Genomic DNA, 22422 nt, shown 5'->3' on the forward strand with positions numbered 1-22422 from the left:
AGCCTCTGACACGCAATCGGTTGGGAGGCTGTCAGGCACCCAGAAGGTGTTTGGACTGATGTGTAGTAGTTGGAAGAGTGCATAGAATAAAAGACAATACACCCTTGGGCAAAAATTATGGAATCACCGGTCTCGGAAGATGTTCAATTTGCTATAGTTTGTTAAGTGTTGGTGTGTCTTATACATGGTAACGTAGAAAATACCAGGGTTTGAAATCAAAATTAAGAGTGCATGTTATACACAGGTGTGTCTTATATTTGGAGAAGTATGGTAATTGTATATAAAAATCAGACATTGCTTCTAAATTGTGGTTCAACAGTATTTTTTAAATTTCTGATAAAATCGCCCACCCACACACACAGAAATGACTGGAAATAATTTAACAAAAGGGACAGAGATGTGTTCTCTAATCAACATCACGGTTGTCTTCAAATCAGTTGGAATCAGTTGGTCGGCCTGTTTACAGAGTGGCAAATAGTCGCTGTGCTATTTGGTAACATACTGTCGTGTGCACGGGCATGGATGATAAGAGTTGTTACCCTATACAAAAAAAAGGAACATTTAAGTATAGACAAACACATTTAAAGTAAAGGCTATAAGATGTGTGAATTCATCAATTAATGAGTTAATTTGTCAGGTCAAGCAGACTGCATACACAAAAACAGATCGTTTGTGCATCAATGCTCTGCAGTAATGTTTTGGGCCACAAGCTAGAGCTCCACCTGTACATCTGTGGCTTGTTTACAGAGACATGGTGGAAAACATCATGAGCTCATTCATCTTGTTTGTCTTAAAGACCTCGCGCTTGCTTTGCAGGATGCTCTCAGTGAAAAGAAAACGGGGAGTAACTAAATACTCTGAAAGAAGCTCTTCAGTCACGATGTTTAAAAAAAACTACAATAAAAAAAGGAAAAACACGTCCAGCTTGGACGTGTCGTGATGGCATGACAAGCTACAGTATAGTAAAAATACTGGTACTAATCTACGGACAGAAGTGTGGTGCTAAATCAATAAGCATAAATTCATGTTTACATTTTGCTCAGTGAGTAAACATTCTGGAAGAAGACGATGCGGCTGCTTGACCACATGAACCACAGGTAACCCCACGGCTTGACCACAGGAAGGCCTGTGGGACTAACATCCCATTTGGTTGAAAGTTGAACAGAAAAAAAATAATAAAGCGCTCCGACCACACACATTTACTACATCCCAGTAAACTTCCACCGCAGTTAACGAGCAAACACCTTCATCAGCTTTTTGGCTTCTCATGAGCTCTCGACCATATAGGTCCATAACTTTCCTTATCACCACCGAGATCTGTTCTTCAAATTACTCACACATACTGCACACGTATGCGTATGAACACGCATGACGCTATTGGCACATGACTCTTCACTGTGATGACCTACATCACAAAAGAGGATATTTATTTTCAGGTTCACAGCATTCCACTCTTCTGTGGCTACTTGTAAAATGGGTTGATTCCAGATGCAAAAAGACCACAGAGAAAAGTTATAGAGCAGCTCCAGATATGCAGTATCTGCAGCAAGCGCGGTACAACACAGATGCTCTTTTAAGTAATGTATTGTGACACAAGGCACCCTCTATCTGCAGTGCGAAAGATTCACCAAATGTTAAATTATACCTTTTAATGCTAAAATATGTGTTTTGGACACGTGGCTGGAGACATGTTTATCAAGGTAACTGAAATATGATCCTTGGAAAAGTGTATTTGCAAGAAAGTACGTCGTTCCATGAAAAGAAAAAAAACATTTTCACACGAAAACACACTGGTGCTTTTTTTTTTTTATTTATTCCACTTATGGATTTAAGGAGAGCACTTATTTGAGCAATATTTTGAATGTGAGTGAAACTGCTGGTACGATTGCGTATTTGAGCTATTCAGAGTATTAAATCAGTGTGCTGCCCTCTTGTGGCAGAAAACAAATGGGGCCTTATCCAGATAGTCGTGACAATAAAAGGTAGTGAAAGTCACAGAAAATTGCATCAACAAATGTTCCCTGTAAAACAGGAAGTGCTTCAATGCTTCAAGTACACATTTAGGATTTTTTTGTATGTATAAACATTGTTCATTAGAAATGAACTAAATTCAAAATGCAGTTGTGTCACCAAAGTCCTTGTTCCATTGGTTGTACATATGAAGAGTTGCTGGGCTAACGCTGGGCTTGATGCGCTTCAGAGAATCCTCAAAGTCTTTCAGCTTGATGTTGCGCATCTGTGAATAAGCGGATGATATTAAAAGTTAACCTCCAACCTACTAAGTTAGAAACAGCACGTCTGACTGCATCAATCTACCTGACTCGCAGCCATGTGCCGAACTTGGTCTGGTCCCAATTCTGTGTGAGAGAAGATTTTCAGTATAAATAATAAAGCTGAAGCATATGCTAACATAAAAGATTTAGAACACTAAAAGTAAATGATCATCATTTGCAAAGAATTTGCAACCAACTTTTTCAGTTTGCGCATCACACAAGATTTGGTCAGACACTTTACTGCGCTGAAATATAGTCATCTCAATTTGCATACGGGTATTTTATTAGAGAACAACATTGATAGTAACTCAAGATATGATAGCTGCAAAATATTTTATTGTAACCAGAACTGTCTTCAATGAGAAGCAGCTGGTAAAACAGGTCAAACATTTTATATAACTTTAAAAGAAGACATTTGGAAAAAAAAAGTTGCATTTGAATGCAGCACGTTAGCAGCTAGCACTAATGCTGGAGACTTGTGCCATTTCATAAAAGGACAGCAAAATTGAATCATGACCTCTTAGTGTCTTGAATCAATAACTGAATAAGATTTGTTTTAATAATGGTGTGTTGATGTTGGTGGCTCTGTGATGTGACGAAAATAAAAACATAAGTCCCAAGGACTAGAGTTAGCCACGATGCAACTGCTATGGCTAATGCATTACCGTCAGCGTATCATTTGGTGTTTTTATTTTTAACCTGGCTTGTGCGTGCATGTGACGTGATGTTTTTGCATCTTCCTTGGTAACTCTACTTTCACAGTGCGTATCCCACAAATAAATATATGAATGCTGTCACATCCATGGATCTACTAATTAAAACATGAAACTTTCCTCGGCGCACACTGTAAAGTTGGATGCTGAATGTCGAGCAGGGGGCGTCAAACTCATTATGGCTCAGGGGCCACATGGAGGAAAATCTATCCTCAAGCTGGCCGGACAGGTAAAATCTGCTATACTGTATATCTAAGAACCAATGAGTGTTAACTATATGTACATTTTTGACCTGCACGCTGGCCTGGACTCAAATAGCCCCCAAATAACAGGGGTCAACTGTAAGTATATTGTAAAATAGTACAAATAAATAGATAAAGTTACAATACCATTAACTTCCTTTTGGGCCCCTGATGTAGCATTTTTTCCTTAATTGTATGAAACGAATAGACATTTTCTATGATTTTTCTTTTCCATTTGTTCAAATAAAAAAAAAAATACAGGGACACATCTTGTATTTAGCACAAAAAAAAAAAAAAACATTACGATGAGAGACAAACATCCAGAGGAAGGAAAATGCCCCAATCAAATTCTGCGGTTGTACAACTTTGTGATCTACAAAGACTTGGAAAACAATAAAATGATGCTGTAGTGTCTAATTCTGGACACTGAGTGTCACCTGGGTAATTTAAGTTTAAAAAAACAAAAAACATGAACAAATCACAACTTCATGGAGCTTTGTGCTATAATAGCTGTGATGTAAATTGAGCAAATTTAAAACAAAATATAAGACTGATTGTTCATAATACAACAGGGACAAAGGTGAATGTGACCCAGATGGTGGTGACCCTCGTCCATTGGGAATCTCTTCAAGGCGATTTTACCCGCGCTGAGCAATAGCATGACAAAGCTAAATGGTAATTTGAGAGTGAGTGTTCTAATTTATGTCAGTGAAGTGATGAGCAAGCGATTTGGCGCAAGCAAGGCAACTGGTCACTTAAGCTTGTAATTGCAGTGTGCATCTTCGCATGGCTTGTAAAAATAAGAATTTGTGTGTATTGTTACATTTGTTGCTAAGCACCAGGAAGCCTGCGAAGGAGGATTGAGCCACTATCGAGCTGCACTCGAGTTGCAGCTGACAACATCTTGGAACAAAGCACTTGTCAACCGTATTTGCTATTTTGTAAATTGTAAATCTTTGCATTGCTTGAACGATTTTTTTTTTTTTTGCTCTCTGAACATTTGTTGCTAGGCACGAGAAAACCTGCGGAGGAGGACTGAGTTGCGGCTAACAGCAGCTTGAGACGAGGCACTTGTTAACCGTTTTTTCCATTTTTGTAAGTTACAGTGCTGGTCTTCTTATTGTTTACAAAAGTTATGATTTTTTTGCATATTAACGTTCATTATTAGGCACAAAGAAGCCTTGTGGATGAGGACTGAATCTGTTGTTATCGACACGGTGAGTTGCGGCTGACATCAGCTTGGGACGACGTACTTGTTAAACAGTTTTTTCGATTTTTCTTTCAAAGAAACAAGTGATCAGACAGAACCTTGACTGAGTGAATCGTTTAACACATGCAAGGGCGTGCATTATAGATAGCGTATAATTATTATAATAGCATACTAAAGATTTCCATCCTATTCTTTTTTTTTTTAATGCTTCACGGAATCATCTTGCAGGCTGAATTAAACCTGGCGGGCTGGATCGGGCCCGCAGGCTGTATGTCTGACACCCCTGAAAAGGGAATACTGACTCTTGTTTTTGTTGTTGATTGTTCAATTGTTATTGAACATTATAAATAGATAGGGATGGGAAGACGCGATTACATTTAGGTTTGAAATAATAGTTGGATAAAACTGCAAGTAGGAGTATCAGCGATATTTTTTTTTAAGTTTCAAGTTTTCAAGAGTTTTATTGTCACATATATAGTATTATTATACCACACAATGAAATTCTTATTCCGTTCACTTCCCCATTCCATGTTTGAACAATAAAAATAGCAATAAAACAACGCAAACAATGGCGCCAAAAATAAGGTGCAAATATCATGTAGTGCAAAATATTAGTCAAATTTGACACTGTGCAAATAATCAACTCACTTCTCATGCTAACATAGAATTTAGGAATGATTTATCGGTTAAAAGGTTCTTACCTCTAATTGGCCCAAGTGCAGCATCTTTCGCCAAGGATGTCAGATCACTTCCGGAATATCCTGCTGTTGCCCTATCAATACGGAAAGAGCAGCACTCTAATTATTAAAGAGTACATTTGTGTCTTTAGATGTGCTAACCCAACAAAACCTACTTTGCAAGGCAGCTCAACTCATTATTGCTCAGCGGACTCCCATGCTTTCCTAAAAGATGTTGTAGAAGTGTGGCTCTTGTCTGATGAAATATAAAGTCAATATTTAAAAGGTGATACAAAAATACACATTGTGGTCAGAACAGCAATTACCTTTTCATCAGGCAATCCCACGTAGACTCTTTTTGCAAAGCGCCTGTGAGAAAATGAGAGAAAGCTTTGATGATCCCAACAAAATATATCAATGGATAGTTGTGCAGAACATAGGATAAATGAGGTACCTTAAAACTGCTTCATCTAGCTCCTGGGGTCTGTTGGTCGCTCCCATGACAAGCACCCTGTCATCTTTGCCAGACTGCACCTGCACCCGCATACAAAAAACACACAAAAGTGACAATAAGGACACAGGGATAACTGATATCAACACATTAAATTTTAAATGTCCTAAAAGCACTTCAGCGGTCCTCTTACCCCATCAAATTCAATGAGGAACTCTGTTTTTAAACGGCGTGAGAACTCCTGTTCACCTTCCCGCCTTTCACAAAGCAAACTGTCAACTTCATCTAAATGTCGATGTAAAAAACAGAAAATAGCTGTTCGTATGTAAAGGGATTCAGTTTGGGTGTAAGTTTCCATTACAAGTGTTCAAAACAAACCAATAAAGATGACAGAGGGCTGTAATTCCCTCGCCGCTGCAAACAACGCTCGGACAAGCTTCTCGCTCTCACCCACCTGGAAAGACGTCACAGTGGAATGATCAACATGCCACACAATATACTGCAAATTAAAAAAAAAAACATATTGACTAGAATGATCATATGAGCAAATTGACTGTTTACATATTTGGATGTCAAACTGGCTGCGCTCATGTTGAAGAATGTACTGTTTGACTCTGCTGCAACTGCTTTGGCCTGGTAACGGGAAGCAAAAGTTCAGTTCCCGGCAATTGCTTCTTTTCACACAAAAGAAAAATAATACAGATTGATGTGGAGCTATTCACTCACTAGCATGGTTTTCCCATTTCCTGGGGGGCCAAATAAGAGCAAACCACGTGCTGGAGCTCTCAAGCCAGTGAAGAGCTGCACAGGGAAAGAATAACAAATCATTCATAAACACGGTGAATTTTACAGTCCCCAAAGCACATCTTTAGACATTCACCTCTGGTCTTAAGGCGGGAAGAATGACGATCTCCTGGAGTGCTTGTTTGGCCAGATCCTGGCCCGCAATATCATTAAATGTTACAGAGGCCCCGCTGAAATAAACATAGTAAAAACATGGAATCATTCCTTAAAATCATTCCACAAAAATAAGCATCACTTCAACTTACGTGTCTACAATTTCATTCAAGATCATATTTGCTAATTTGCTGTCCACATTCTTGAAATTTTTTAGCTCCCTCTTCTGTGGCTGCTTCAAAGGTCTACCCGCTTGTGGGGTTACCTAAGTCGTAAGGAAAACATGTCACCCTCCAACATAAGTCTTATCAGACAAATGATTATGAAGGTCATTTACCTTGAAATCAGGGGTTCTACAAGGTGGTCTTCCTGCCGTGGAAGGCCTGGTGTTTTTGAATACCCCTCGGACCGCAGGTTGACATTTAGGAAGAGGTTTTGGTTGCTTCTGAGCATTACTTGAAGCATTCTGGGATTGGAGCCTGCCTTTTGAAGCCAGTGTGGCTTCTGTGCAAACGCCAACAGTACATTTTTTGTCAAGGAAACAGAAGATGCAGTGTGCAGCATAGATGAGACTCCAATACGTTTATTAATAAACTCCATAACTGTTATATTCTTCCCGCAAAAAAACCCTGCATAGGACAAAATCAGACTGTCTCTTACCTAAAAGGGCAAGTCTGTCTTTAGCCATGGTGAGGTTGGTGATCATTTTATCTTGAAGTCTCTTGGCCCGCTCATAGTGCTCTCCTGTTGTCAAACAGCGGAATAGGCACAATTGCAAGCCAGTACTGTAATGCTCGAACTGTCGCCTCCTACCTTGTCCTGTGACCGTCACTCCGATGCCATTTTCGAGCTCCGCGATCCCCTTCTTGTACCACTGCAGAGCCTCCTCCTTCTCTCCTGTCGCCACAAGAGTTGTTAAAAAAAAGCTGTCACAAGATCTGACCGAGGAATCTTGTAACCCATGAGCACCGCAAACACACCTGTATCATCTTCGTCGATCCTCAGGGCTTTGGAAATATACTCAAACGCTTGCTTATGATAGTCTTTAACCACTTCGCCGCTATCTTTTCCTTTAGTCGCATTTGTTTTTACAGACATCGCTCAATTGTTGCAATTGCACAGTTCAGACTTTATAGCATGTTATGTGGTACGATGCGGTAGAGTTGGGCTTAAACCATAATACCGAAGTCGGATCGATGTAACGTATGGCTTTAAAACTAAAACGGAATAAATGCATTGAGAATAGTGCAAATTATCTGGTTACCTTCTAAAACTAAGAACATTGCTCTTGTTTTTCAGCTGGCTACGCTACTATTTGGACGTACTATCCCCAACTTCCGTTTTCTAATTCAAGGCCCGCCCTCTTGTTGAAGCCCAGAAGTGAGCGGAGAACTACTTCCGTGCATATTTTCAAAGTACTGTATTAGACATTTTGTTTATGTTGGAGTCAGAATACAGTACAGCACACTTACATGATTAAACATACGGAGTTAATGAGTACATGGCTTAATTATTCATTACGGTTTTCATAATTGTGTTCTCATTCTGTGCAAGTACTCAGGATTCACCAAATGTTAAATTATACAACTGCTTACAAATGAGCCAACAAAATTAACAAACTATTGAAAACTATTTGAGTGTACATTGTAACAAAATAATGAGTTGACGATGGTGGTAATAATAATAGTAATAATAATAATCATAACCTAATCGGTTTTAACATTTATTTGATCTACTTTTTTTCACCACAGTTGTCGATAGTTCATTTACAATTTTGCATATTTAAAAAACCTCCACACAGACAGCAAATAAAGCAAATGTATAAGTAGAATTTGGACACCACTGTTGTAAAGCTTGTTCGATCATCAATCAAATGAAACGAACGGATATGAAGTGTTTCCTGCACACTCAGAACCAATAAGTGTCGCATTGTCTTCCTTGATGACGTCACCTGCAATTCTTATTTTTTACTAAAGAAGAAGGGTTCGGTGAATGAGCATATGAAACTGGTGGGGTTCGGTGCCTCCAACAAGGTTAAGGACCACTGTGCTATAGCTATCCACAATAAGGCTACATGTTTCAGGTGTCTTTAAGAGTGTCTTATTAAGAAAATGATGACGAACATGCATCTGCAAACACCAAATGGATTCCTAACACTGATATCTATAAACATGATATCCTTCTGATAGTCCCAGGTCTTTAGTCACTTGAAAACCCAAGTAATCTACTTGGAATCTTGCAATTCTTCAGATTGAGTTTGAGACCTGCGACTGAGACTCTTTCAATCACCTTTCGCAGCATGTCCAAATGTTCTTCTTCCGTGTCACTGGCAATGAACACATCGTCAATGTACACTGTGACATCCAGTCCATCCAGCACTTCCAAAACTGCTGTCTGGAACACGTTAGGTGAATTCTTGTAGCCTTGTGGCAATCTCTGCCACACATATGCTTTGCCTTTGTGGGTGAAGGATACGGGCTGTTCGGTCCCTGTACGACCGATGTCCGACTTACTGCCAATGTCCGACAAGCTCTGGCTCGGTCCGCATTTCCGGCAGTAAGTTGAATTCGTTTACAATGAGGGTTGGACTCCGTCAAGGCTGCCCTTTGTCACCAATTCTGTTCATTATCTTTATGGACAGAATTGCTTGGCGCAGCCGAAGCGTTGAGGGGGTCCGGTTTGGGAGCCTCAACATTGCATCTTTGCTTTTTGTGGATGATGTGGTGCTGTTGGCTTCTTCAGGCCGTGACCTCCAACTCTCACTGGAGCGGTTCGCAGCCGAGTGTGAAGTTGCTGGGATGAACATCAGCACCTCCAAATCTGAGACCATGGTCCTCAGTCGGAAAAGCGTGGAATGCCCTCTCCGGGTCGGGGATGAGGTCCTGCCCCAAGTGGAGGAGTTCAAGTATCTCGGGGTCTTGTTCACGAGTGAGGGTAGGATGGAGCGTGAGATCGACATAGACGGATCGGTGCTGCTGTCATGCGGGCTCTGCACCGGTCTGTCGTGGTGAAGAGCGTGTTTACCACTGTTTACCACTCGATCTACGTTCCTGCCCCCCTGCGAACCCGGCCTCTGTGACCCCTGACCGTCTGCCTCCCAAGCCAGTCGCCCGTTTGCCTCCCAAGCCAGTCGCCCGTCTGCCTCAGTCTAAGGCACATTACAGTAAATACTACAATGGGTGACTGTTCAAAGTTCCTTCTTCTACAGTATGTAAGTATACAGTAATACCAAAATCCAGATTTGGGCAATTTAGCATTTTTTTGGAGCAGCCGCCCCGCCGGCTTTAAATTCTTTAAATTTAAATTCTTAAATTTAAGAATTTAATTCTTTAAATTTAAATTCTTAAATTTAAGAATTTAAGCAAGCAAATGTGACTGAAGACATCATCACCTTCTCCTCGCCATTTATGATCATGCCCAAGACCTTCACTTCGTTCTGACAATATTGAATCTTACGCGGATTCACCCTGAATTTGTTTCTGTTCAATCTTCTAATAACTTCAGAAACGTTCTTTTTATGAGGTTCCAAATTGTCATCGAATATAATTATGTCATCCAAATAAACCATGACATTTTTTCTAGTCATACCATCAAGTATCTTATCCATTATTCTTTGCATGATCATAGGACTATTCTTGAATCTCATAATCATACTATTCCACTCATATACATTCCCTTTAAATTCGAATGCTGTTTTGCTCTTGTCACCTTCTTCATTTTCTATATAGTAATAAACTTCTTTCAATTCACAACTGTGAACCATTTCGATCCTTGAGTCGCTGAATAAATTTCTCGCATTGTTGGTATCGAATAAGCATCTTTTTTTATGCAAGGGTGTTCTTGGCATTCTTACCCATTATGGGAAACACTTTAAGTTGGAACGACTAGTATAGGTCAGACGCAAATGGGGATATAACAAGAGGAAACATAAGAAATCAGATTTTTCGCGAGTTTTAGGGGGCTTTTACTTATGCAAAACAGATGCATTGTGGGTAAATGACACCCTGAGGTCATAGGCAGGGTCAAGATGGACGGTCAAACGCTGAATCGGCCTGAATCGGACAAACACCTGTAGTCATTAAAGTGAAAAAAACAACAATTTTTTTAATTTTGTAAAATATCACAATATTTCAAAAAGTGAGAAAAAAGTACACTTAAAGTTCAAATTCTGAATTTTGGGGGATTACATTTAATAGTTTGGATGTTCAACATTTGGAGAGAGTCGTTTTTATTGATCTGAGTTAACCAAGATGGCCGCCATCCTGGGTGGAAGTTGGGCTGAGCGCTCATGAGATGTCTGATCAGATATCCAAGATGGCCGCCCCTGAGGGTTGATGGGAAATGGAGTCTCAGTTTAAGTGGGCAAGTGTCCAAGATGGCCGCTTGACGACCCCATTGGAAACGGAGTACTTTGTCTACCTAAACAGTAGTCCGCGAAGGCCAAAGGCCCACACAATGAATGACCTCATTGAAAATGAATTGGTTCATTAAAGGTACAGTATGTTGAATTGTGGGAAAATTTTGAACTCTGGGAAGAGGAAAATGGATACACGAATGGGTGGGCGGGAATGTTGGGAATCGATTAAAGTTGGAACGGCGAAAGTCGGATGAAGAATGGCGAAGACAGAAGGTTACAAAGTTTAGGCACGAACAATTAACTGAGGAATTATGGGTAAAAAAAATGGGAAATAAATTGAAATTTTTCATGCGAGCGTGTTCTTGGCAATCTACCCAATTACGGGAAACACCTAAAGTTGGAACAACCAGTATAGGTCTAACGCAAATGGTGAAAACGCAAGAGGTAATCTAAAATAGCTGATATGATACATCAATTACATGATACATCAATCAATTAAACAATTATAATTTAAATCTTTTTTTAAAAAGTCCCATAGGCCAGGGCCAGGCCAGGGTCAACGAAGTTAAGTGTTTGAGTTAGACACCAATGTTTACTGAAAATGAATATTTGCCCTGGGTATCAGTTATCGGCCTCTTTGATTACTGTGGTGCCATCAGTCCCGAATAAACCATTTTTCTGCAAAACACTTGTGTATATTAGTAATCTGTGTTAGCCAATTAAAAAAAACTGCATTGGTCTACTTTCCACCGTCCACAAATCTTGTAAAATCCACTGTTGTTTACCTTACAGAATTCTGTTCACATTGCAGTTTGCCGGGGAGAAAAGGAACAATGTGTAATATTTAGACATACATTTCAGTAAGGGGTAAATAAATGTGTTCTATCAAATCAACATATTTTATCTTAAATAATCATTGGTCTAAGTATTCGAAATGTATACACATGGGGAGTGCCGCTCAAATGGAAGCTGTCATGTTCCTTTTAGTTATGTGAAGTAAAGGAGGAAAACTTTCACCAATGTAATTCAAATCACGTTGTGGATGTCACAGCTGAGCAAGTTTCTGGTTTGTATGCCAGTCGCAAAAAAAAAAAAAAAAGAAGAGGAAATAGCATACATAAAAGGAGGGATAAGAAGAGATGGTGAGGTCCACACAGCACAAGTTTCACAACGGCGCACTTTGATTTGGGAGTGAGGCTGACTAGTTATTCTACACATTTGAGTTCAAGGACCAATCACAAAGGAAAACGCCAGCAAAGAGCGATACAGTAAGACTTTACCTTTGAAAGAACGGGCAAAAGAGCAGCTGTGGCTTCCTTGTATTGCAGACTGCTTGCTGCATGTGCTGTGTTGTTGCCTCTAGTTAATCCGCTTGTGCCCCGATCACTGTCCTGCATTGTACTTGACTGGTAAGAGGTGCGTGAGTTGCCCAAGTTATGCAGCTTCCGCACTACTCTGCACTGAAACCATCAGTGAATTGTACTCTATTTTCTCTCTCTCTCCCTCTCTCCCTCTCTCCCTCCCTCCCTCCCTCCCTCTCGCTAGTGAATGCTTCCAAAGTATGGTCTCTCTGAGACACCGTAATGCTACATTCAAGTAACACCAGTAAACGACGTCTGTTAATTATTCTACACAACATACGTCCAATTTTGATTGAAAAGGGATATTAAGACTGAATAAATATTTTTGGTGCCCAAGGTAAAAATATTCTTGTTAAAAAAAATCGTCATAAAAGATAAAGTAAAAACGAACTGTTCTCGGCATTCACCGTTGGCGGTTAAGGTTCCAGTTTTCCCCGGGCGCTTTCATTTCCTTTAATGTGTGTCGACCAATCATAAGCTTGAAAGTTGTCACGTGAACCACGTCGGCTACGCCCCTTGGCTTACTTTGTAATCAATCAAACCAACATTTTTCTCATTTTTTGGAGGTGACAACTCTCTGAAAGTCTAGTGTTTTTCTTTGTGACTGCGTACGCTGCGTATACATATTTGTATTTTGTGGTTCGGGCCACTTGATTGAACGTAGTACCTCCCCGTATTTGCCTCGCGAGTAACCGGCCAACAACAAGCAGCTGACTGAACACTTTAGCCTGCTAGTCTGTTAGCCGACTGTTTGCCCAGTCCCAACTGTTCTTTGTCTATTCTCTGCGATCACGTAGCCACCTCCAGCAAGTCCCAGTCGTGTTTGTTGACACCGGCTTACAATCACATTTTAACCGACTGACAAGATTTAACTACACCAAAATAGGCGGCCTTGGAACCAAGATGTCCAACCGAGTGGTGTGCAGAGAAGCAAGTCACGCCGGGAGCTGGTACTCCGCTTCGGGTAATTGTCAACTCAGCACCGGCCGTGTTAGCATAACGTGTGATAGCCAGGTTTTGTCATTCTTTCCCCCGCTTATGCATCGTATATTTTGGCTTAGCGATTCGTTTTGGTTCGTCTTTACAATCCAGTGACATCAACCCAGAAATCTTTTGAAGAGCTTTAGACAACGCCAGCTAAGGTTTGGTTTGCAATTTAACTGATGGAGATAAGGAAGCTAACAGTTAGCAATTGCTTTGTCTTGCTCCTTTCTTGTCATCCCGATATTTCTACTGTTTATTCACGTTCAAGTATATTGTATGGAGATAAGCAGTTTCCATTCAATCAAAGCTTAAAAGGGGCCAATGTGACATATCTTGCTTATCCTAGCCAGATGAAACATGTTACCAACAGCTCTTTAAAGATGGCAATGTTATTCTAGCCTCGTTTTGATAATGTGTGAAACTGGAATGCGTCAGTTATGCCGTTAAACAGTTACTTCTGAGCAACAAACAATTAGATAGGGCAACAAAATCCAGCACCCCCCTCCCCACACACAGCATTTTGCCTGTTATCCCTTTAAGCCTCTCTGTCTGCAATGTAACGATAGCTAGTTTCTTTGCACAATAGGTCGTTTTCATTGCTTGATAAGAAAACATGCAACGTGTTCGTACTCAAAACTGATGTACTCACTGCAATGCTGTTTTAACTTGAACCTACAGTATACCTGTACACGTTTTGTATCCTAGGCCAATATTTTCTTTGTACACTCTCGCCACATCATAGGGACACCTGTTAAAATGGTAATGAAGTTGGGAAAAAAAAAGCAGTTCCTCTATTTCAATTTAATTTAGCTCCATGAGAAATGGTTCCCAGTCTCTTACAATGCAGTTCCATACAACTGCAAAGTAGAACACAAGGTTCGTGCACTTTTCCAGCAGAAGACTATTAGATACAAAGCTCGATAGATGGGGTGTGATACACTTCGATTCAAGAATGGCGCGTTCCGAAATATAATGATTCCATTCGGTTAAAAATAATTTTCAGGTTCAAATTTGTTTTCATCACACCCCTTATACCGACAATAAATATTTAAAGTTGTGTTACTTTCACTGTCAATCACAGCTGAGCATTTTAAAGAGGTTTCTCAAAGTAGCTCTTGAATTTCATCTCGATGGCTGGCAACATAAATTACTAGAGGTCAGCACGCTCCGTATTACAGTTCTGATGTTCTGGGTTTGAGTCTGGGCTCCCAGTCTGTGTGGAGTTAAGTTAGCATGATTTGCATGTTCTTTTGCCCGTTTTTTTTCTTTCCCACTTCACAAACTTTGTCATCCTCCCACATTCACAAAGGCATCTGCAATACGCTCCAGCTCAATCTAATGTGGACAAGCAATATAAAAAAAATTAACCAAAGGAAAGATTTTGAAGGTATAAAATAGAATATTTTTCATCTTGCATTTTTGATTAGCATTTACTTAATATTAGCCAACGTTAGTACAATTTAAAAAAAACACAGCATAACCTTCTTGAGTTTGACCTTAATCCTTCTTCAACAACGGTCCAAGTAGAGATTAATTTTTATATTGAAACTGATAATTAGATGGACGGTTGTATACACTGGTACCTATTTGAAAATATTCTTATCTGAAGTAAGATTAAAATCTGTTGATGATTGGTATTTTCCCTGTTTCAGGAGCCCAGCTGAATGCACAACTAGAAGACTGGCTGTCCCATGCACAGTCTACAATCAAACCCGCCAGAGCCATCATTGCTCCGTAATCACATTGAACAATTAAGGACTAATGTTGTCTGGGCCTCTAAGCCATCTCATTTGTGTGTTTCATTTTTGTGTGTGTGTATGTGCAGGCATGCAGGGTACACCTACTGTGGTGCTTGTGCCGCGCATGCCTACAAGCAGGTTGACCCTTCTGTTACGTAAGTCTCAGACTTAGTTGAAGATGAGTTTTTGTTTGAAAGCACAGTGCAATCCCTTCAGTCAAAGGACCTCTGGTTGATCCGAGCAACAATTTTCGTACCCCAAAGTCAGTTGGTTCAAGCTGAAACTCCCAAATCACAACCCTGAAGAGGTAGAGAAAATCCTTAAATGATTATTCTAATGCATTTGCCCAAGAAAGATCCCATTGAAAGTAAGGAAGTTGTAGCTGCTAGTTGTAAATTTATACTTCTTGTTTGAAAAGTTGTTTTTATGGCTGCAGCTGAGCAATGTTTTTCTGGTAACCTATTCTTGTGCGCTGTGCAAACTTGTCTATTGCATGTGGTTCAATCTTGAATCATCATAAAATGATATTTTCCTAAATTGAGGACCCTTATACAGGCAGTTTTTAAGCAATTCACTGACATTCTCAATAGTCATACTAGTGTGAACACAGGTAAACCACTTGAGTCATTTTAAAACGTTAACACAATAAAATACTTGTACTGTTCTGAAGTGGTTTCAGTCCTACCTCTCAGAGAAAGATTTCAGTCTATCTGGGACAATATTCCCCAGACACTTCCCCTTTGAGCTATGGGGTGCCTCAGGGCTCCATTTTGGGCCCTCTTTTTTTCAATAGATGTTACCTTTGGGATCTGTTTTTAAACAGATGTCTCGTTCCATTGTTTTGCAGACGACGATCAGATCTATCTGCTGTTAAAAATAAATGACCCAGTCTCTGTCCAGGTTTTATTAGACTGCCTTAATGACATCCAGTCTTGGATGGAATTCAACTTTCTCTATTTAAACAAAAGCAAGACTGAGATAATCTTATTACAACAAAACCTCCTCAATGGCTATGACCGTTTCATTGGGACTCTTAAGTCCTACTGTCGTTCTTTTGCAAGGAACCTTGGTTTTGTTTTAGACAGTAATTTTAAATTTGACAAACAAGCTCGATAGTCAGAACGAGCTTTTTTTCACTAGACTCATCAAAAGTAAGAATGTATCTCCCCACAAATATTTTTGAAAAACTTATCCATACATTTGTTACAGCTCACCGAGACTATTGTAATTCTTTGTTTGCTGGTCTCAACTAGTCAACCCTCCATTGTTTACAAATGGTCCAAAACACAGCTGCCCTGTTGCTGACTAGGAAAAAAATAAATAAAAAAGCGCAATCAATCATATTAGTCCTGTTCTTGCACTGGCTGCCCATTAATTTTAGGATTCAATTTAAAGTTTTATTAATTGTCTTTAAATGCTTAAAGGGGTTGGCGCCATCATACCTTTCAGAGCTTGTTCAGCCTTGCATTACTACCAGGGCACTGAAGTCCTCTAACCAGTTGCTCCTTGAAGTTCCTCGGTCCAGGCTCGCAACACGTGGGGATCCAACTTTTTCTGTGTCTGCCCCAAAGCTGTGGAACAGCCTACCTTTCCAAGTTAGAGCTGCACAGTCTATTGAACATTTTAAATTACTGCTTAAAATCTTTTCTCTCTGACGTTCTCTCCATGCTAGGTGGATAATCTTGGCCATGTCTGTTATACCTTATTTTATTCTAACTGTTTTATATTAATTTTATTGCTGTTTTTTATTGCAATTTTTGTGCTTTATAATTCATATTGTAGTACCTGTACATCACTTTGGTCAATCCTTTGAGGTTGTTTTAAAATGTGCTTTATAAATAAACTTTGACTTGACTTGATAAAACATCTCTAAACTTGTTTAGTGCGCTGACATCTTTTGTGAAGTCACACATCCAAACATTTATTAGGTTTTTTTAAACTTATGACTTTGCCCTCCAACTTATACTGAGTAAACATACACTTTTGAGATTCGGGTACTGTGGAGTGATACACTGTTATCCTTCAGTCGTAGGGTGTTCATCCTGGGACCCTCTCACCATGTGCCCCTTTCCCGTTGTGCCCTATCATCAGCAGACGTATATAGAACACCTTTGTATGACCTGAGAATCGACCAGAAAGGTAATCATTCTCATTCTTAAATCTTTATTTTCAAGTTGTTATTTGTTCCTCTTATTTGTGGCCTGATTAGAACAGATGAGAGCAACCTTTGTGTAAATTTGATCTTTTTTGATTAGAGATTGAACACTCATTTTCAGCTCAGTCATTTTAACATTTGTGCTTTAAAAAAAAGGAAATGTTCTCTGTAACGTGCACTAATTAGAATTTTTGATTTCCAGTTTATGCTGACCTCTGGAAAACAGGGTTGTTTGAGCGGATGAGCATGCAGACGGATGAAGATGAGCACAGTATTGAAATGCACTTGCCTTATACTGCTAAAGCCATGGAAAGGTAATTGATCTTCCACAACTATTGCGGTGGCTCTAGACTTCAAGGTTCAAGAGTCACAATCCTGATTTTTTTTGGCAAAATTTGGGTGCGTCATCAACGTCATGGGGATATGGTGGGCAAAAAGGGAGATAATCATATTGTAATCAGGCCTTTTCCTTAAAGAACTTCAATCTCCAATAATGAGTTCATACAATTAAAGAAATAATAGGAAGATTGAATTTAGACCAATCAAATAGTTAGCAGTATAAGTTCCATCACAGTACATTGAGTGTTGTTACTGACTCCAATTCTTTTCAGCCACAAAGATGAGTTCAGCATCGTCCCCGTGCTTGTGGGCGCTCTGAGCGAGTCCAAGGAACAAGAGTATGGGAAACTGCTCAGCAAGTACTTGGCAGACCCTTCCAACCTTTTCATTATATCGTCGGACTTTTGCCACTGGGGTCAGTTCCAATGCATGTGGCGCACATGTGTATTTTACCTTTCAGGTTTTTGTTTTTTTTAACGAGTATTATTTTTTTGAAGGTCAGCGGTTCCGATACACGTACTACGATGAATCTCAAGGGGAAATCTACAGGTCAATTGAGCATCTTGACAAAATGGTAAACAATGTCAGCTATTTTGAGTGTGTTATAAAGTTGTTTAAATAAATAAATGTTTTCCAATCTGGAACAAATCTCATTACCAACCTACTACAATGTTGCTCGTGTTTAGTGTTCATGTTTTATATTGTGTGTTACCTGTTTGCTTTGAAAGGGAATGGGCATTATAGAACAGTTGGATCCCATGTGTTTCACAAACTACTTGAAAAAGTATCGCAATACCATCTGTGGGCGTCACCCAATTGGAGTGCTACTAAATGTGAGTACAGTATGAAAGAATTTAGTTCTTTTTTACGTTTACTTTATTGGATTTTAGACATTATTCCTCATTTTAGCTGCTAGGTTTCTGGTGTCAAAACAGTGGAGAGCTGCAGTTAATAGAATTAAAAGTTTTTACCCCCAATCTCTGCCTAGAACATCTGACTGAATGTCCCACATAAGTCACTGCATTGTACAATCATCTGCCATTCATCAGAACTGATGGGACACTGTCAACTTTTAATTGATACAGGAGGTCCAAAAATGATGCTGATTTTTAGTACATGTTTATGTCAAGTGATCAATATATGTTGTGTGTTTTGATTTCTTGCAGGCTGTAGCCGAGCTGAGGAAGAGCGGTATAGATATGAACTTCAGTTTTCTAAACTACGCTCAGTCGAGTGAGTGCAGAAACTGGCAGGACAGCTCAGTGAGTTACGCTGCGGGGGCGCTCATCGTTCATTGAGGTCACTGATCGCAGGGGTCACTGCAGCCTCGCAGCCCTGCCATTTATTGCCTATTGCCATAACCCGACCTGTACATACCCCACCCTAACCTTCGCCCCCTACAACCAACGTCTCCTGTTTTCAGGAAGGTTTTAGCCACGTCAAGCCAATAGTCCCCCTTGATTCTTTATCCTCCTAGCTCTGCTGTTTTTTCCACTATCCATGCAGTTGTCTGTCAGTCTCAGAACTTTAGGTGGGATATTTCAACTTGAAGTGTAATTTGGAGACGATAGGTCAGTGGAAATTTAGAGAGGAGCGCGTAGGGTTGAACGTTATCCTGGTTTGAAGTCATGTGGGGATCTCATTGGGCCAGTTGCAAAGGCCATAATTGTTCCATGTCGCTCTTTGACCTCAAAAATGGATTTTGAGTTGTGATGAAGCTATCTGCACCAGTCTCCTGGTGATTTATGCCCATGTAATCTTCCTCAAAAAATTAATGAAAATAAATCCTCAGATTATCATGGAAATTAAAAATGGTGATATGTTGCAGGATGGAAGCTAAAAAAAAAAAGTATGTTTACGGCTGCGTCAAACATGTAACTAAGACTAAGCCATTTTCATCTGTAACTTCTCGTTATCAGTGTTTCTAACAAAAGGGCTTCATTCAGTTGTGTTAACTAACCCCCTGCTTTATAAAACCAAAAAGTTAGAAATCACTTAAGCATATTTTAATCACATTTTTTAATCTTATTTATCCCTTAGCTAGACTTAGCAGTTGTGATATTTACGAAGTACTGTGCGGACACAAGCAGTGTCGTCATATATGCTTTATAGTCATAAAAATAATGTACCCACTAAACCTAGAGGGCAACAAAACTCTGTTCCATTAATGTTATAACTTGTCTTTTTTTTTTTTTTCGTTTTGAAAAAATCTTATGCGCGTGCCGTATCCAAAAGTAACCCGATCTGCAAATTGCCAGCCGACTTTACATTACTTGATGTAAATTGCCCCTTTTAAATAATTGGCACGAAAAACGAATACAACTACATCATAACATTTTAACTCACAACCAAGTATATCTAAAAAAAATGCTACAGGTATCTTTTGCTCATTTTAATCATTAATATACAACAACATCGCAAATATAACATAAAAAAAAAAAAACCCACACACAGTGACTTGCAAACCGCGCCCTCAAGAATAATAAACATGCCTTTGAATTTTAAAGTTTTGATCCCACATATGGCGTTAATGTTACAACTTGCAAAAGTGCATGATGAAATTAAGATGACATGATTGATTGAGGCTTTGGTCTCTTGGCTGATTGGCAATTTAGTAGCGGCTAAACTGCTAGCTAATGTTTACGCGGGCAAGCTCGTTCAAACCCCACTTGCATTTTCAGGCTTTCCATATCCATCGGTTGGGTGCTACTTGTTCAAATGATTCAACCGGTCGTAAACTTTCCTTGTCCTTGACCGCATACCATGCACAACTGCTTCATTTTCACCCTGTCACACTTGAGATATCGCCACGCGAGGGATTAGAAGGAGCTTCATCTGCGAATGGTGACACCAAGTCATCATGGCTAGCCATCAGCTGTGCGTTTAGCTGCATGTTCTGTTGGGTTCATTGTTACTATTATGTTTAGTTTTATTTGCTGCTGGATTCTGTTTACTGCACCTGGCAAACCAAAGTTGGAAGGAAAAGAGTAAATATGCTTACAGTAATATCACAGTTCTCAATCATATTATCACCCAGCCCCACTAATATTGCCCCTTGGAAGTTGATTGACACGTGCCGCCTTTTTTTCTTAGCCTTTTGGTTTGCCTCACTGCCCGATCCCATCCGGTACCGGTCCTCGGTCCGGTAGTTGGGGACCATTGCTGTAATCCCCTTTGAAAATATTTTAGCCACGTGTCATGAACACAAGAACAAGTTTCTGTATTTCACGGTTATTACACAGTTGTAGTCAAATTTATGTGAATTGGATATTTGTTTTCCTGTAACCGAAAATATTTGTTGTGTACACATTTTGAAAACAAATGGAGGAAACATGGAACAAGAAAACGATGAATTTTCATGTTTGCACAATAGGTCAAATTTGCAACCTGTGACCTATGTTTAAGGGAGTATTTTGTCGTATTGTGAAAGATAATTACTTCTGAAAGGGAACACAAAGTGTTCCAACAATCTGTACTCATTTATGCCAAACACTTGGGGTGATGCAGTCCTCTTGACGTTTGTTGACCTCAACACCAAGTTTGGAGAAAATAACTGTAAAAGTGGGCACAGATTGAAATTAGTCACCAGACGCTTGGTGTTGATTTCAAACCAGTAAAGCATGACACACTGTGTTGTTGTGCCTTTTTATCAGTAGCACAAACACATTTCAAGTATGTTTGTTTAGGAAGTGAAATGGTCATCAGTTTTTTGCCCACTCCTGCCCTCCCTTACCTGGTGGCCGCAAAGCCAGTTCCAGCCCAGGTGTGATCTTTTCCCACAATCTGTTGGTCTCAAGTGGCACACGCAATTTCCTCATTACATCCCCACCCCTGCCCCGCCAATTTCTTTAGTGAGACGAAGCCTGAGTCTCAACACTGTTTTTTTTTTTTTTTTTTTGCTGTTCTAAAAAAATATATATATATTGTAAATTTTTATTTGTATTTTTTTTTTCTTGCTGAGAACAAGGCAACTTCACACATCATTTTCGGAAAATATACTACTCCTCGATGGAGTTTTTTTATCTCAGGTTCACTGGCAAAGCATCGCAAGAGATTCTTCAGATAAGGCAAAGGATTTATGTTACAAAGCAAGTAAAATGTACCGAAAAGCAAGTCTGTTGTCTTTTGTTTCATTTTATTCTGCATATTTCTCTGTTAGTGTCGTTGCTTCTCATGGTATATAAAAGAACATGGGCATTGCTGACCAAATTTTCTGGTTCTCATTGTATATCATACTCCAAAGCTGTGCACTGATTATGAATAGAACAAACAGTACAATAAAACCTATATGAAGCTAAAAGTCAATACAGGTACTTTACATGGACGATTAATATGAATGATTATAAAAACTGAGTATTCAGTCAAAAAGAGCTTGTGTAGAGCAGCCTTGTGTCAGAGAAATGAATTCACTTATGAATGTATATACCCCTCGTCAGGGTTTTTTTTTTTTTGTGGCAAGAATATTGTACGGTGTTTTGGTCGCCATTAGCCCACGTCGTTGAGGGATAAACTGAGCGAACAGATTAGTAAATTGAGAGAACAGATTACTAAACTGAGTGAATGGATTAGTGCTTTTTTTTCATACTCTGGTACCAGAGGGCTCCATACTGTATGTACGTTTTGTTTGATCTTATTTTATGGCATTTTCCAGTCAACGTTCCAGTCGAGATTCTGTTTGGCCCAAATTTTATATGAAATTCAAAGGGACACTAAGATTTAGACCGTTTTTCATTACGGACAGCAGAAGGTGCTGCATTTACCATTGTCCGTAGCTATAACAAACATGGCAGCCACCGGAGAAGTGCCACCCCTCATCTAATATAATTCAATCATAACTAGACCTACGGTTATATTTAAAACATACTGTTGGTTGTTAAGACCACATTTATTTGAAAGTTTTTGAAATTTATAATCATTGATTCCTTTGTAGTGAAAAACGGTCTAAATTTTAGTGTTCCTTTAAGGAAAAAAATTGTTTTGATTGACAATTGAACCAATAGATAAGTCCAAAAGGTTTTAAAAGA

At 39.5% G+C, this 22422-nt stretch overlaps 2 protein-coding genes across 3 annotated transcripts; one reads left to right on the forward strand and one right to left on the reverse strand.

Moving 5' to 3' along the window:
- Positions 1-1791: 1791 nt before the first annotated feature.
- On the reverse strand, positions 1792-12336 carry spast (spastin). 2 transcript variants are annotated; one of them, XM_088421345.1, is made up of 16 exons: positions 12101-12336; positions 7277-7360; positions 7124-7207; positions 6801-6967; positions 6616-6728; positions 6447-6540; positions 6293-6367; positions 6128-6199; positions 5945-6020; positions 5760-5851; positions 5570-5649; positions 5442-5484; positions 5292-5371; positions 5140-5210; positions 2317-2357; positions 1792-2236 (listed from the first exon to the last, which is right to left on the reverse strand). In XM_088421345.1, the coding sequence occupies exons 3-16, from the start codon at positions 7167-7169 to the stop codon at positions 2111-2113; spliced, it is 1176 nt and encodes a 391-aa protein (XP_088277471.1). In that variant the 5' UTR covers positions 7170-7207; positions 7277-7360; positions 12101-12336; the 3' UTR covers positions 1792-2110. The 2 variants fall into 2 exon arrangements, with proteins under 2 accessions (XP_088277471.1, XP_088277470.1); XM_088421344.1 differs by lacking the exon at positions 12101-12336 and adding an exon at positions 7444-7922.
- On the forward strand, positions 12022-21607 carry memo1 (mediator of cell motility 1). Its single transcript, XM_088421348.1, has 10 exons — positions 12022-12088; positions 12979-13145; positions 14818-14899; positions 14991-15059; positions 16931-17043; positions 17262-17373; positions 17671-17813; positions 17896-17972; positions 18127-18231; positions 18565-21607. Exons 2-10 carry the CDS (start codon positions 13085-13087, stop codon positions 18694-18696), a joined length of 894 nt encoding a protein of 297 aa, XP_088277474.1. The 5' UTR covers positions 12022-12088; positions 12979-13084; the 3' UTR covers positions 18697-21607.
- Positions 21608-22422: the final 815 nt, after the last annotated feature.

The sequence above is a fragment of the Hippichthys cyanospilos genome, chromosome 8, assembly GCF_059441005.1.
Source record: "Hippichthys cyanospilos isolate Australia breed blue-spotted pipefish chromosome 8, RoL_Hcya_1.0, whole genome shotgun sequence".
In the NCBI taxonomy this organism is placed as follows: domain Eukaryota; kingdom Metazoa; phylum Chordata; class Actinopteri; order Syngnathiformes; family Syngnathidae; genus Hippichthys; species Hippichthys cyanospilos.

What these genes read in the sequence shown, in the direction of transcription:
- memo1 (XM_088421348.1), top strand. Translation starts at nt 13,085, where the DNA reads ATGTCCAACCGAGTGGTGTGCAGAGAAGCAAGTCACGCCGGGAGCTGG. An exon ending in GCCAGAGCCATCATTGCTCC is followed by an intron (nt 14,900 to 14,990) that starts GTAATCACATTG and finishes GTGTATGTGCAG; the next exon opens with GCATGCAGGGTACACCTACT. An exon ending in ACTGCTAAAGCCATGGAAAG is followed by an intron (nt 17,374 to 17,670) that starts GTAATTGATCTT and finishes AATTCTTTTCAG; the next exon opens with CCACAAAGATGAGTTCAGCA.
- spast (XM_088421344.1), bottom strand. Translation starts at nt 7,561, where the DNA reads ATGTCTGTAAAAACAAATGCGACTAAAGGAAAAGATAGCGGCGAAGTG. An exon ending in GTAGAACCCCTGATTTCAAG is followed by an intron (nt 6,729 to 6,800) that starts GTAAATGACCTT and finishes CTTACGACTTAG; the next exon opens with GTAACCCCACAAGCGGGTAG. An exon ending in CTAGATGAAGCAGTTTTAAG is followed by an intron (nt 5,485 to 5,569) that starts GTACCTCATTTA and finishes ATTTTCTCACAG; the next exon opens with GCGCTTTGCAAAAAGAGTCT.